The 17,049-nt window shown below is 41.9% G+C and overlaps 1 protein-coding gene across 1 annotated transcript in view; it reads right to left on the minus strand.

The window, feature by feature from the left end:
- cspg4 (chondroitin sulfate proteoglycan 4) overlaps window positions 1-17,049 on the minus strand; it is a 105,184-nt gene that overhangs the window by 37,731 nt on the left and 50,404 nt on the right. Inside the window, exon 2 of the mRNA XM_029758457.1 lies at window positions 374-537. Coding sequence (XP_029614317.1) covers window positions 374-537 — 164 coding nt within the window. The remainder of the gene's footprint in view (window positions 1-373; window positions 538-17,049) is intronic.

Consider the following 17,049-nt stretch of genomic DNA (forward strand, 5'->3'; position numbering starts at 1 on the left):
AATTGGGGGGCGGGGGAATGCGTAGGAACCGAGTCCCCAAAGTGAAAGTATTTTTGTAAAACTGTGTTAAATTTGAATTTCTAGGATTTGACATGGTCAGTCCCCAGAGTGACTTTTTCCAATTCCAACCCTGGAAAGGACTATAAACTGGAATATTGTGAACCAGCTGACAAAACATGTTTGCTATCTCGGATTCACAATCAGTCATCCACCTAAATAACCATGCCTTGTACATTTCTGGGTGGTTTAATAACATCATAAAGCTTGTGTAAAATACACTTTGCAACAGCTTGCTAGGTTGCCTTGGTTTAAGCCGGTCTGATAGTACATTGCAAATAGAATCCTTTCCGACAAGACAGGTGTTGATACTAACCTGTAATTTCCCATTTTGGAGTTCCAGAAATAGGTAGTCCTGCATCCCTGCAGCCAGGAGGAGGAGTCCACTTCGTCGGCTGGTCTTGAACTGCAGCGACAGGTGAAAGGAGGAGACATCTTGGATCGACGTTATCTTGCAGAAACTGTCCCCAAAGTAGGATGCTGGAGAGACAAAATGAGGAGCGTTAAAGAAAAAAAAATATTCTGACATACAGTATTCTTTGAACAGTCAATAAATATGGTTAGATGTATTTTTGTTAAGTATACAGTCACTATTTAATTCATATAGTGGCCAATTTTATCAACAAAGGTGTGGTGTGGGGTGGATTCTTGATACCAAATGGCATAGGGATATCAACAGAAAATTAGTTTGATACCCTTTCATAGAGCTGGGCGATATGGACAATAAGTCATATGGTGGTAAATGTAACTATTTTGCCTGATAACAACAAATACATTTTTTTACTTTTTTTATGGACAGTTCATTTACATTAGCAGCAGGGCTGTAGACATTTTTATCCAGTGCAAAGTAAGACAACTGAGATGGTAGCCTCCCACTGGGCAAAAACTGGTTGAATCAATGTTGTTTCCACATCATATCAACAAAAACATTCTATGTGATTATATTGAATCGACATGGAAAACTGATTTGATTTGAAATAAGTAATCAATGTAAGGGAATTTCACCCAACCTTTAACCTAAATCCAATGACATGGTGACATTTTTGAGTGATTTCACGTTGAATTCAGGTTAGTTGAGACTGTCTGTTAAATGCCATGCTGTCATTGTTCTCTCTCTTTTTCTTGTCCCGACAGTGAGTTGAGAAGCTGTGATTGTTTCATCTGATTTATTTGGCGTAGGCTACAGCCAGACAGTAACCTGTGAGTTTGGAGTCAGTAAACCGTCAATTCAAGAACTCGAGAACTGTAGTGGACATTCTCTCATTTCTGATCTATCGTGGTCATTACAATATGATATTGTTGCTATATAGCCATGTAGGCTAATTGATTAATCTATCAGTAAATGTATTCTAATGTCCTAGAAAAACTTTCCAGTGCTAGGACTAGGCTACTTGATGTAGGCCCATTCACTGCAAATGGGCACTCTGCTTGCACCGGGGGCGAATCAAAACCATACTACAGCTTACTCCGGTTGTGAAATGTTGTCATGAACTCAATATCGGTAGGTAAGCAATACAGTATATACTCATAGAAAGCTGTGATTCTCCTCTCTGTAACTGGAACAACAGTAGTTGCTTTGAAAACTGTATTTTTCCCGCAATTGCATTTTGAGCAATGGTCATATGCTTGAGCTTCCCAGAATGCATCTCTCCCTCCTCTGTGCGCATAGTGGGGAGGGGGAGTGAGAGTGGTCTGCTCACACAGTAGCCGACAGCAAAAAAGGGACAGGCAGATACCATCATAGCAGGGATCAACGTAATGTATGGGCTATTACTGTTGACCAGATAATGGTTTTAGAACAATCTACAGAAAACATGTGAAGCAAAATCACCAACATAGGCCTATGCAAAATGCTTTGGTAAGAGGAACGCAATGTCGGTGTTGGTCATTTTCAGTTTATCGTCCCAGCTCTAACCTTTCATAATTTTTTACTTTCTTTCTTTGTGTCATGGTTCAGCTGCAACTCTGTTCCATTGCATCTCTGCTGTACTGACCAACATGAAAAAGCTATTTTTGGATTAACTAAAACATCAGGCCTAGTACAGCTGTTGCTCTCTGAAGAGGTGTTCTCATCACTTCAAAAGGATTCTCTCACTGAGACATCAGTCATTATCATTAGAGAGGGTTTTTGGGAGCAAACTATGGGCTGTAGGGTTTCCCAGGCTTTTTGGCTGTCTCCTTTCCAGCTATATGTAAATTCAGCCATCTGCCTTGGCCCACGTTCTCCGGAGCCCCTCTCCAACAGTAAACCACTCAGGAAGCCAATTATTTCCCAATAGCTTGTGCTTCTAAATAGCAATAGCTTGACCTCCAAGGCCCTGTTTCCAAGGCAGGGTTTTCCAAAGCTAGAGCCAAGAGACATAGAAGGGGGCTTTCCACAAGCCGCACACTCGCCTTCTGGGGATTATAGGTCAAGCCAGAGCGCCTTTCTGGAATTCATCGAAGTGGAACTCTGACACTGTTCCGAACGACAGACAATGCAGATGTTTTGGGGACCGGGAGGAAAAGACAGACATCCCTACATCTCACCCAGAACATTCCAAAGAGGTCACAGTGTACCTCAAAACTAACAGAGCACCCAGCAAGCCAGCAGCAGAGCACTAGATCTAATTGCAAGACTTTGTGCTGTATAAAGTGCACGTGGGCAGTTATTCTGACTCATTATTGTAACTATAAAAGGTAAAAATATGTTTTCAAGACTTATTCAATATGTGGTGTGTGTGTGTGTGTGTGTGTGTGTGTGTGTGTGTGTGTGTGTGTGTGTGTGTTTAGATGGTTGAGTGGTAGTCAGTATCTGTGTTTTATCAACATTAACGGCCATAGGCCTACTGCCAAACACAACCAGGGTATGTTTGTCCTGCGCTTTCTCATCCTGGAAAATGATCCCTTTCCAACCAGATCTGCAACAAACATTGGAAAACAAAATACTGCATTAGAGAGCCCCCAAACACATGTATACAGAACTAAAATAAGACAGTCGGCACAACTTTTAGTGTCTCGCCCAGGGCCTTTGTGATCACACTGTGCGCATTTGAAGGTGCAAAGCTTGCTCTTTCATGAACAAAGACAGTTGTGATTAACTGTCCCTGTACAGAGCCAAATGCACACAGTGACCTTTAGTGGCACACAGCACAGTTCTGCTCTCTTGCCAAGGATACACAATGTAGGCAACTCCCAATGTTCAACGATGCAATTATTCTAACTGTTATCACATGCACAAACATACACAGCAGATGATTACTATATTATACATACTATATTTACAAACCATGGCAAAGTGAAAATAAACAAGTTGCAAAAAACGATAGAAATGTTCACGAATGAGAGTTTACTTTCCCTCTAAAATGACCATAAGAACATTATAATTAAGGTAGAAATCTGTTATTAGTGGCAGCGGTGGGATTTGAACCCTTGCCTCCGAAGAGACTGGAGCCTAAATGCAGACAAATATTATGGTTATATGCAAATACTGATGATTGTCAGGAAGCCATGTCTATACATTTCTGATTGTGTCCAAGCTGTATATGCTACAGTTCACAGAACTCTTGGGACATGGTCCAAATAAGATCTTCTAAATATGAGACTTCTGCTAATAGAACAGGAGCTTGCGGCTTGGAACCAAAAATAAAAATAAACTGTTCTCTAAAAGTCAATTAAATTAACAAAGCAAATCACAATGAGCTTCATGGTCCTTAAGCTGGAGCTTTAGCTGGATTGTCCACAGAGAAAAGGGGATACAATACTGAAGTAGAGGGTGATGCCAAACAATTCTGCTTAGGGATTTTCTGGTCTCTGCTGAGCTCACTGCTCCAGCCTGTGGGGAAGAAGCACCATTTTGTAATGAGATACAATGGTCCTAGTCTCAGCAGAGTACCTGGAATTCACTACCTCCCTTAGAGTGCTGTGAATAGAATACATGTGTGAAGAAATTGGCAATTTTTAAAGGGTTTGCATGGGGTTTTAATGTACCATGCCTTGTTTCGAGGTATTTCTCAACCTTTATTGGCTGACAGCCCTCACTACCATCAGCCCACTCACAGAGTGAGCAGAGGTGTTCCACCTCTGTATGATTCACAAACCTAGACCACAACCTAGAGATAGTCACTCTGTGGCCAAAGAAGACAATATCCCAAAAATAAGACTCATGGTGATTTCACAAAAATGCGAGAACTTCCTTTGTCAAATTGCAAGTGAAGTTCAGGACCAGTTGGATAGCATTCGTAAAACATGTGGTGCTAACTCTGAAAATAAATGGCCTTCAGGGAGCATATAACCTTGGTGAAATCTAGCCTTGTTGATCCATGGTAAAGCATCATTAAGTTTGAGTTATGGTTAACATTCTACCAGAGTAGACAGAAGACCCGGGTTGTAAAACAGCTGAGAGGTTTGGTCTCACATGTCTGTCTGAGTATGTGAGAGTCATCACAGCTCCTCTGGGAATGCACTAGAACTGATCTGAAGACAGCTCGTTTCCCCCTTAACCGCCACACCCGAGCTAACACTGCTGTATTGTGCATGGGCAGTGTCCTGGGCAGCAGCCAATGCAGATGGCTATAATTTGATGACTGACTGAGGTTGTATTTATAGTGCTCGGAGGAAACTGAAAGTGTCTTCTATTTCTCAGACCAGTGAATTAATTTCCCTCTTGTCTTTCATCCCCTTCTTTCAACCCCTGCTCTCTTCCCAGCTAACAACAAATGTTCCCACAACTTTAGAGAACATTCCCTTAAGAGTCTCATTATGTCATTACCTAACGTTTTCATAGGAATGCTCCAGTGCAAGGACTGTTTCCAAGAGACCATTCCCTTAATGTAAAACAGAACTTACCCAGAACATGGTTACCATGTTCTCAGAATATTCAATATTAATGTTTCAGACATGTTTCATTGGAACATTGCAAGGCTGTTCCAGTGTCCAGTTTTCTGAGGGTTAGAAGAATATTCTATCAACGTCACACCAAACATACGCAGAACATGGTTGCCATGTTGACTGAATATAAGATATTCATGTTCTGGACACGTTTCATGAGACATTGCAAGAACATTCATGTGTCCAGTTTCCTTTGGGTTAGGAGAATATTCCATCAACGTCACTCCAAACATACAAAGAACATGGTTGCCATGTTCTCAGAATATTAAATGTAATGTTCGAGACACATTTCATGGAAACGTTTCAAGAACATTCCTGTGTCCAATGACGTTTAAAACATAGTTCTGTCATGGTCCCCTGGCGGTTTTTGTGTAGTTCAAGATGTTTTTAGGATGTTGCCTGATGGTCCTAAAGAAACGTTCTCCTACAAAATGTTTCTTTATACACCACCCCTTGTTACTGTTGTACAGCGTATGATTGGTGAACCACTGATTCATTCACAGATCTTTGTATGTTGGCAAGGGACACCCTCACACAGAAACAGTGCTTTTCACATAAACATTTTCAATTTATTTGACATATTTGATTTCATTGTGCATGTTCATTTATACAGTAGTTATTATACAACATGTCCTCACCTGGGATTTGAATGTATAATCTCTCAGTTCACAGCATTCTGAGCTTCCTGCTATGCCACCATCTCACTATTCTCTCATCATTGATTTGATTTACTTATTTCAGCAATTTTGGGGTTTTCTGTAAAGTCTAGTGATGCTGGGGCACATTACTCTGTTTTAATGTTACTCTGTAAACACTCTGAGAAATAACAGGGCTGAGATTTACTTCGAAGTGAAATCAATCATCGACACAGACATGCTGGCGTAGCAGGAAGATCGGAACGCTGTGAACCAAGAGTTTGTTCAAATCCCCAGTGAGACATGTTAAATAAAAATTACTGTATAAATAAACATGCACAATGTAATCCTGTGTCAAATATGTAGGTTGAAAGCACTGTGTGTGGATGTCCCCAACTTTGCCAACAGACAAAGAGTTGTAAATGGATCAGTGGTTCAATGATGGACTTAGCAATAGCAACAATGGGTGATGTGTAATGAAATAAATTACGTTTTTTGGGACCATATTGCAACGTCCTTTAAGAACTAGACAAATTCCTCCAGGGGACCATGACAGAATGTCCTATGTTTAAAATGTCCTTGGACACAGGAATGTTCTTGCAACGTTCCAATGAAACATGTCTAGAACATTAACCATCAGATAACTGGACACATGAATGTTCAGAATGTTCTTGCAACATTCCCATGAAATGTGTCTAGAACATTAATATCTTATATTCTGAGAGCATGGCAAACACGTTCTGTGTATGTTTGGTGTAATGTCTATGAAATATTCTCCTAACCCTCAGTAAACTGAGCACATTAATGTTCTTGCAACGTCCCATAAAAAGTGCATAGAACATTAATATTGGATATTATGAGAACATGGTAACTACATTCTGGGTAAATTCTGTTTGACATTAATGTTCTCCTGACGCAAATTCCAAAACATGCTAAAGAGGTTATAGGAGGTTTTTGCTAACATACATAGATTGTTCCCCCCTAACTAACAGGTATCTGGACAGGCAAACATCAGGGTAACATTACAGGTAACATTACAAAACCTTTTTCTCTCCCTACAATTGTTAGCTGGGTTTTTGCTTTCGAGCTCCCGACACATGTCCGGAAAACACATAAGGAAGAGGGCACAGGGGAAGGAAGCTATGCGTTGTTTGGACTGCTTCTTTTTGGCCTTGTGACTTGGCAGGGTGATGAGTCAGATTCCTCTGGCTATAGATGCAGTAAAGAGGTCAATGAAATGCAGACCATGGTGGATAGAAGAAGGACGCCGGATTGGCACACATTCAACAAATCGGATCTAACAAAATGGATATTCGTTAAATCCGTCATGATTTATGTATTGTAACAGGCCCACAATGTGGTTACTAATATCCAGTTTGGATATATTTGGATGTTTTCGCTGCATAACATTTAGAAGTTGTCCCTTTTCAGGTTTAGAAGAAATGACTGCTAAATGCTAACTCCTGTTCGTATAAGCTGGTAGCGTAGCTAGCATACAGAAATCAGTGGGGGTAGTCAAAGTAGTTTTTAACTGTAATGCAGTTGATTGGTGACGATGACATGAATATGTGTTGGGGTTGACATCCATACAAGCATTATACTCAGATTTTTACCTCACGATAGTGTGAAACACACACATAAACAATAGCCTAAATGTATGCAAATTTTGCTGGGGTCAAGGAGATTTGGTATCTTTTCCCCAAACGTTTCGATGGCATTTCCATTGTTCTGATCAAGTTTGCATGTATTCTCTAGAGATGAAGACACCATCCAGATCAGATACAGATGTGCAGGCTTAGTGTACATAACCATACCCCTGTACATCAAACATGAGCTTTATTCCAACATGATTTTTTATTAATACTGATGTGGTCCTATTGTCCTATTTGTAGATTCCTTGTGTCACAGTCCCTATCATAATGCAGGTCGCATCAGCATGTTTATCTGTACGAGCGCCATGGAAACCATTTTTCCATGTGTGCCCTCCGCCATAGCAACAGCCACTGGCAGCCACTGATTCACCAAACAAACCATCTACTTGCGTAGCAGTGGTAAACCTCTGGTCAACTTGCCTATGAATAGCGGTCATGTTGGTAATTTGTTTTCCTTACTGGGTTGTGCCTGCCCACTATACCAGCCAGTGCATGGTGATGTTCTAGATATAATTACATGAGGGATGGGCTGCTGCTGCTATTCAGCGATAGAGTAGATCTACTAATGGATATGATGACATTTACTGTATGAGACCATTATAAGTACCATGACAGTGATATGAATGAATCCATTCAAAGTTTAATGACAATAATGTACAGGGGTTAAATTGGGCCAGGTCTGGTAGGTAGGCTGCCAAACGTTGGTTATTTGAATTATTTAATGAAAAATTGTTGTCCACAGAACATTTTCCACAGCCAACAACACGAGTAAGCAACAGCAAAATCAGACAACCCCATAGTACAATAGTTGACCTATTCTTGTTCAACCTGTTGCATTCTATGTGAGAGAATAATGTTCCTCTAGAGGTGTAATCAAATTCCGAGTGCCGCACAGGAAGTGAAATATAAATGGCCAGTCATTGAACAACATTTCTTAGTGCAGTCGCGGGAAAACACTCCTTTTAAAGCAATTTTGATGGCCACTGTTAAAAGGAGGATCCCAGAGTTTTCTTTTGTTACTAGGCTACACTTATTTCTCAAATATAAGATTTGAGCCCTTTTCACCAAGATTATTTTTTTTTAAAACCACTTCATTGCAACACCTACAGTGTTATTCACATGCAAAACTCAGCACGCTAGCTGCTCTTTAAAGGAACCAAACACACACAGTAAAAATGAAGTGCTTTGTGAGACAAACTAGTGCCAACTGAGCTGCCACCACCACCTTATAGGAGACGATACCTTAACTTTGCTGGAGTATTGAAACACATGGTTGTGAGGATATTCACTGTATCACAATTCCTGTGGGTCAGAAGTTTACATACACTAAGTTGACTGTGCCTTTACACAGCTTGGAAAATTCCAGAAAATTATGTCATGGCTTTAGAATCATCTGATAGGCTAATTTACATCCTTTCAGTCAATTGGAGGTGTACCTGTGGATGTATTTCAAGGCCTACCTTCAAACTCAGTGCCTCTTTGCTAGACATCATGGGAAAATCAAAAGAAATCAGCCAAGACCTCAGAAAAAACATTGTAGACCTACACAAGTCTGGTTCGTCATTGGGAGCAATTTCCAAGTGCCTGAAGGTACCACGTTCATCTCTACAAACAATAGTACAGAAGTATAAACACCATGGGACCACGCAGCCATCGCACCGCTCAGGAAGGAGACGCGCTCTGTCTCCTAGAGATGAACGTACTTTGTCTCGAAAAGTGCAAATCAATCCCAGAACAACAGCAAAGGACCTTGTGAAGATGCTGGAGGAAACAGGTACAAGTTCTATATCAACATAACCTGAAAGGTCGCTCAGCAAGGAAAAAGCCACTGCTCCAAAACCGCCATAAAAAAAGATCACGGTTTGCAACTACACATGGGGACAAAGATCGTACTTTTTGGATAAATCTCCTCTGGTCTGATGAAACAAAAATAGAACTGTTTGGCCATAAAGACCATCGTTAGATTTGGAGGAAAAAGGGGGACGCTTGCAAGCCGAAGAACACCATCCCAACTGGGAAGCATGGGGTTGGCAGCATCATGTTGTGGGGGTGCTTTGCTGCAGGAGGGACTGGTGTACTTCACAAAATAGATGGCATCATGAGGCAGGAAAGTTATGTGGATATATTTAAGCAACATCTCAAGACATCAGTCAGGAAGTTAAAGCTTGGTTGCAAATGGTTCTTCCAAATGGAAAATGACCCCAAGCATACTTCCAAAGTTGTGGCAAAATAGCATAAGGACAACAAAGTCAAGGTATTGGAGTGGCCATCACAAAGCCCTGACCTCAATCCTATAGAACATTTGTGGGCAGAACTGAAAAAGCCTGTGCGAGCAAGGAGGCCTACAAACCCGACTCAGGTGCACCAGCTCTGTCAGGAGGAATGGTCCAAAATTCACCCAACTTATTGTGGGAAGCTTGTGGAAGGCTACCCCAACGTTAAACAATTTAAAGGTAATGCTACCAAATACTAATTGAGTGTATGTAAACTTCTGACTCACTGGGAATGTGATGAAAGAAATAAAATATGAAATAAATCATTCTCTCTACTATTATTCTGACATTTCACATTCTTAAAATAAAGTGGTGATCCTAACTGACCTAAGAAAGGGAATTTTTACTAGGATTAAATGTCAGGAATTGTGAAAACTGAGTTTCAATGTATTTGGCTAAGGTGTATGTAAACTTCCGACTTCAACTGTATGTCACCCAGGACATACCAGGGACATACATTTACAGTCATTGAGGAGCTATTTCTTATACAGGACCCAGGCATTGTGAAGGCAAGCACAACATAATTTTAGCCTCCTTTCAGATTCCCATCTACCTCCGAGTTCCCTCAAGATTCACCAAAGCCGCCGGGGCAAAGATGAATTAAAGATTCAATATGGTTGTCACGATCGTCGTTGTAATCATACTCAGACCAAGGCGCAGCGTACATACGTAGAGTTCCACATCTTTATTAAATTAAACTCACAAAAACAATAAAGCGCAACGAATACTTGACGCTATGGCGTGCTCACAGGCCACTACACATAAACAAGATCCCACAAGCACAGGTGGGAAAAATAACTACTTAAATATGATCCCCAATTAGAGACAACGATTACCAGCTGCCTCTAATTGGGAATCATACAAATCACCAACATAGAAATTGTAACCTAGAACCCCACATAGAAATAATAAACTGGAATACCCCCCAGTCACGCCCTGATCTACTTCACCAAAAAGAAACAATGGCTCTCTATAGACAGGGCGTGACAATGGTGGCCATTGGACATGACTCGGGGTGGCCTTCTCCCTGCGAATAATTACAACGGTTCTGCTACTTCTTAAAAACTCACCACGTTTATACATGGAGGGGGAAAACAGGACCCTTCCATCTTAGAGAGAAGCATAACATAGTGGTGTAAGTTCAGCTGTGAAATCGACAAGAGAAATAGGGGAAAAACATGGGAAAGTTGAGGTGGAGAATAACATTGATTTAAAGGATACTTTGGGATTTTAGCAATGAAGCCCTTTATCTACTTCCCAGAGTCAGATGAACTAGTGGATACCACTTGCATGTCTCTGTGTGCAGAGTCTCTGTTGTCTGGGCTTGGTTCACCAACAAAGAGGGGAAATTTGGAAAAAAGTGTCTCATCGAAACGAAATGATGATTGGTGTCACACTTTTGCCCCAGCCCCAGCTAACATACCTGACTCCAATAACCAACTAATCGTGATCTTAAATTTGAATGCAATTTGTTTAATTGGCTGTGTTTGCTAGGGATGGGAAAGAAGTGTGACACCACTCCAGCCCCCAAGGACTGGAGTTGCCTATCCCTGCTTTAGGGCTGCCAGCTGGTTGGAGAGCAGAATCGAGTGCGGCTCATGCATCCACGCATGTAGAATCGTTGTACTTAGTCGCATCCATCTTGTAGAAGCCAAGGCTCTGCCCTACATTGAGTGACGGGAGAAGCCCCATTCCAATTATGTCCACACAAAAAAATATCTAAGATGTGTAAAAGTCTGGGTAAAAAGTATTAATTGGTAATGACATTTTTTACATTAGTCATTTAGCAGACGCTCTTATCCAGAGCAACTTACAGTAGCGAATGCATACATTTCATAAATGTTTTTTCTGTGCTGCCCCCCCGTGGGAATCGAACCCACAACCCTGGCATTGCAAACACCATGCTCTACCAACTGAGCTACAGGGAAGGAAATTTCAGTCGTTTACAGTCCAGTATTCACTGTTCGCCTGCCTGACAGATAGCAGTGATGGAGATAGTGGTTGCTTGTCATGAATAAAGCATTGTAAAGCTCCTGTATGCTGCCTCTGTCTGGTCTTAACGTTCATTATAGTTGGCCTTCCACTCTGCAAACCCTCCAAACGGTTCATTCAATTATTTCAACTTGGAACATTTTTGAGGTGCAGTATAATGTCAATTTCTCAGGTTGGTTTTGCTAGCTAGCTAGCTTTGTTCAATTCAAGGGATGCGAGTGCAAAATTCTGTAGACACGGACACATTTTCAGAGCATATCTCAGGTTTACCCAAACAACATGTTTAGTCAATACGCATGCGCAAAAAATGAAATCGGCTCAATGAAACTAATGAAGCTACAGTACTTCAAGCTAGGCAAAGCAGCGAAGCCTATGCTGACCCTGTCCGTTAAACAGTTACTGGAGTCAGGAACGGCCATGCACACAGTGATTTGCATTAATGGAAAGGAAGGCATGTATACCCTGGCGCCTTTCCTGAGGTTTTGATTCAGTTTTAGAAAATGTTGAGATTTTGAGCAAAAAAACACCAGAATCATTAAGAAAAAACATTTAGCTAACAAAAAAGAATGACTATTTGTTATATAATTTTAATCTGTTTTTTCATAACAGATTTTTGGAATTAGATTGTCACAGGGTAAGCACTGCCTACCCTGACTGCACGTCACTGGTAGGGGTACAGTTTTGAACCACACAGTTTCGTGTAGCTACCCTACCATGGGAACCAAATCACAGAGCAATTATTTATGTGAAATGTATGTCTACAAAACCTGGATCCCCTATATGTACGAAAGCCAGTGAAAATACTTTTTGTTAGAGCTTGGCTGCATTTCAGTGTCATGTTAAATTTGCGATAGCCCACTGGACAAATCTACCAAGTGATGTCATACAATCCTTCATTCTTTCCTATTTAGACACCTCAGCCTGAAATCACCAACATTGTTTACCTTGTATGTAAATAATTATGTCTTCCATTATAGCAAGCAGGACAACAAGTTCGCTATTTGGTTTAGAGTTCATCACACCCAAATGAAAAGACTAATAGCAGTCGTCACAAATGGCCTGGACGGAAAATCTCACTCACCTAACAGCATTTCAACAAAAACAGAAACCTCAACAGGAGCATTGTACCAGGCCTGAGCCCTGCCTGGTTTATAGCCAGGCAATACAAAGGACGCCTCTGTAAGGCCCAGGCGAGCTACGGAAGCCATCAACCTCCAAGGTCCCTGCGGGTGGGTTCTGTTTAAATAATCCCCCCGTGACATCATATGATTGACCAGCCCCCCCCCCCACCGGGACTAACAACAAGTGATTGTTTATACTCGTATGACCTGCAGGAGGGGCTTCAAAACCCCAGGGTGCTGTCTCCTGAAGACTCCTTCATCGAATTTGTGGACCGCGTCAGCAATGCCTGGGGACACTTGAGTCAATAGACAAGTGCAGTGTAATAAAGTATTACTTTAAATTACATAGGCTTAGTTACAGGGTAACTACAGTACAAAGACATAAGCATGGAGGAAATGACCATGTAGCTAGGTCAGTACAGGCATTTCCCGCTGCTAATTCTGTTTTCAAAGTAAATACAAAAATGGAGAGAAAATGTAAGTACTAATTACTCCATAATGTCATGTACTTACTAGCTTGTTACAGTGTAATTACATAGGTTATTACACTGTAGTTACTCTGATATGAGACCAGTAGCATAAAGTTCAACCATAGCCTCATGTCACTATATTGGAAAGAGATGATTGATGTGTATAATACTCATATTTTTCCTTTTTTCCTTTCCATATACACACTACCAGTGTACCTTTACAGATATGCATATGTCAAATATTCCATACAGAGTTTCTATCACCTTTACCTCCACGTCTGTAGTCCTTCCGCTTTAACCCAATCCACTGTTCCTGACATTTCAAAAACAGAAATCATTAAGTATTCACTAGTATTAACATTTGTTCCGTTAGGACTCTGGTTATGAGCACTAGAGAGCAGCCTACATTCACGCAACAGCTAATTATCCCCATGACATTGGCTTTTCAATGGAGTGGAGAACAATTCGGCGAGTAGCAGATCTCTGTCAAAAATCACCCTCTGAATGTCAACAAAGGACAATATTTGAGACCTGATTCATAAAGACATATCTCTTTACTGGCTCCTTTGTACGCTGTGTGCTGTGCAGTGAATCAGGTATATGGATAAGCTGAATGGGGTATAGAAAGGGGGAAAGTAAAGGGTCCCTTAGTCTGGGGCAGAGCCCAGATCAGAGCGCTCTCTATGGGCTGTGGCATGTGAGCCCCTAGCCAAGCAGGCCTGGTTGTGTGTACAGTCTGTGGAGGGGAAACTGTGATACAGAAGCAGAAAGCTGCGTTGCTCCCTATCTGGCTTACAACCCTGGTGTGTAAGTCAGTGTGTGTGTGAGATCAGAGCACAACATTAGCCCCTTAATGCAGACCAGATGAAGACCCCGCAGGGCTCAGGTTGCCCCCCCCACCACTCCCCCTTCCTTTCCCATAGCCAACTCACTGTCCACCCCTCCCTATCCTATCTCACTCCACTGTATTAAAGCTGCCCATAAATGCCTTTCCTGAAGCTGTCTAGCTACCCCTCCCCCAGCCCTCCTTGCCCACTCCACCTCCTCCTTGCTTCGCCCATTTTTTCCCCCAACAGCTAGGTTTTCCACAACCACTCAATCATTGTATTCAGTCTCCTGGTTGGTCTGGTCACTCCACCCTTAGCTGGTGCTCTCCCGCCACTCCCGGCACCATTTCCACAACGCTACTACTCAGGGGCCCCACCCTGTTTTTACTGACTGACTGCCTTTCATTTGGGAGAAATTAGGAGCAAGCCACCCCACACTACCCCACCTCTCACCCCTCGCCCTACCACCACTCTCCACAGCCCAAAATAAACATGGGCGCTAGGAAAACCAGGGAACACTGCAAAACGACTTAAAAGCCTGTCTAATCTTCCATCTCTGAATTTTCATCCATTTTCTTTTCCTACACCATGACAATTTGTTTCGGGAAGTTTTGGGATGTCTAACTTAAAGATTGATAGTATCGTTGGCCATGGAAAATGTAGGTCGGGAGTCATTAAGAGACAGAGAGAAAACCCACTCAGACCGGGGATTAATCTGAAACAGGTTCTCAGCTCAGCCACATTCTCACTCCCTGGCATGGCCGTCCGTGGTACACTCTCTAACCAACTGTGCAAAGATAGATAAGTCCAAGGTATTATTTCATATTGGGAAATGGGGAACCCTGAGGGCCAATTCCATCTATCCAAGTAGGTTTTCAGGATAAACATGAAATAAGTCTGAAATGTGTTTGTGAAATACTGTATTGTACATCTACTGTTGATTTATACTGTAGAAGTAAAATCATAGTCCACATTCCCGACGAGCCCCCAAATATGTTTCAATATTGGATACACAAACTCTACAAAACAAAGTTTACAGTGAAACCCAGTAATCACTGTTGATTGACTGTGGGTTACTTAATAGCCTCTGCAATTACTTTATGGACCAGTCTCAATCAAGATGCAATCTAAACTTGGCTCAAAGGATGGTATTGTTCAAAAGGTCTAGCACATTATGAGGTCTAGACACATACATACATACATACATACATACATACATACATACATACATACATACATACATACATACATACATACATACATACATACATACATACATACATACATACATATATATATATATATATATATATATATATATATATATATCAACAGGAATTGATTGGTGGTGGACTCAAGGTTCAATGGGAGACAGCACAGTGAATAGAATTGTCTTCAAATCGCAAAAACATACAACACATTTGGAAACTGTTCCACCACTTTCAAACCCCACTTTTCAACCCACTTAAAAGCCAATGCGGTAAGAATGTTGCGTTACGCTTTATTATTCAAGTCCCATTTTTTTTTCTGTTGAGGTTGTGGACCACAAAACACCCGTGTTCCCATCCCAATGGCCACATCCATGTTAATGGTTTAAACATGTGCTGTTTCAGTGAGAAGTCCCCCTGAGGGGAAAACTCCGACTCTCAGCCTCCTAGTAATCATAAATTAGTCCCCACTCCATCCACCACAGTGGGCAGGAGGTACAGTGCATTTGGAAAGTATTCAGACCCCTTCCCTTTTTCCACATGATTGCTATGTTACAGCCTTTTTCTAAAATGGATTAAATTACACATTTTCGTCATCAATCTACACACAATACATCATAATGACAAAGTCAAATTGTTGGACATTTTTGCAAATGTATAAATTTTTTAAAACAGAAATACCTTATTTACATAAGTATTCAGACCCTTTGCTATGAGACTCGAAACTGAGCTCAGGTGCATCCTGTTTCCATTGATCATCCAACTTGATTGGCGTCCACCTGTGGTAAATTCAGTTGATTGGACATGATTTGGAAAGGCACACACCTGTCTATATAAGGTCGCACAGTTGACAGTGCATATTAGAGCAAAAACCAAGCCAGAGGTCGAGACAAGATTGTGTGTCACGGGTGTCGTAGGGTGTAGACCAAAATGCAGCGGGAAAATGTATACTCATCTTCTTTTTTATTTAGGACAAAGAAGGAAAACCAAAACAAACACGTATACAAAAAAACACAACGACGATTAACAGTCCTATAAGGCATGAGGCTATACACGGAAACAATCTCCCACAAAATCCCATGACAAACACACTCCTAAATATAGGACCTTCAATCAGAGGCAACGATAAACAGCTGCCTCCAATTGAAGGCCCCAATCTCCATTACCAAAACATAGAAATACAAACACCTAAACAGAACATAGAAATAAACTAACAGAACGATAACCCAAAAACTCCAGAATACATAAATCAAATACCCCTCTACATAAACAACCACTCCGAACCATATAAACCAAATACCCCCTCTACATGAACACATACACGAACACACCCTGAACCACATAAAACAAATACCCCATGACACATCCAGACCAATCTATAAGAACAAATAACCCCTTTACTGGTCAGGACGTGACAGTACCCCCCCAAAGGTGCATACCCCGGATGCACCTTACAAAAAAAACTAAAAAAATAAACCCCTACTAAAGGGAGGGAAGGGAGGGTGGCTGCCGTCACCGGCGGCTCCTGTGCTACACCCCCCCTCCCCAAACCTCCTACAGTGGAGGTGGCTTAGGCTTAGGCCTTAGTCCCCTACCTGACCAGTCCACCCCCACTGAATACCTCTGCCTGAGGCCAGTCACTGAAGACCCTGGACTGTACTCTGGCAGCTTCGGACCGTAGGGCGACTCTGGGTGCTCTGGACCGTAGGACGACTCTGGGAGCTCCGGACGACCCTGGGAGCTCTGGACCGTAGGACGACTCTGGGAGCTCCGGACCGTGGGACGACTCTGGGAGCTCCGGACCGTAGGACGACTCTGGGAGCTCCGGACAGTGGGCCGTCCCTCCTGGTTCCGGACAGTGGGCCGTCTCTCCTGGTTCCGGGCAGTGGGCCGTCTCTCCTGGTTCCAGACAGTGGGCCGTCTCTCCTGGTTCCAGACAGTGGGC

Source organism: Salmo trutta, chromosome 7 (assembly GCF_901001165.1).
Source record: "Salmo trutta chromosome 7, fSalTru1.1, whole genome shotgun sequence".
In the NCBI taxonomy this organism is placed as follows: domain Eukaryota; kingdom Metazoa; phylum Chordata; class Actinopteri; order Salmoniformes; family Salmonidae; genus Salmo; species Salmo trutta.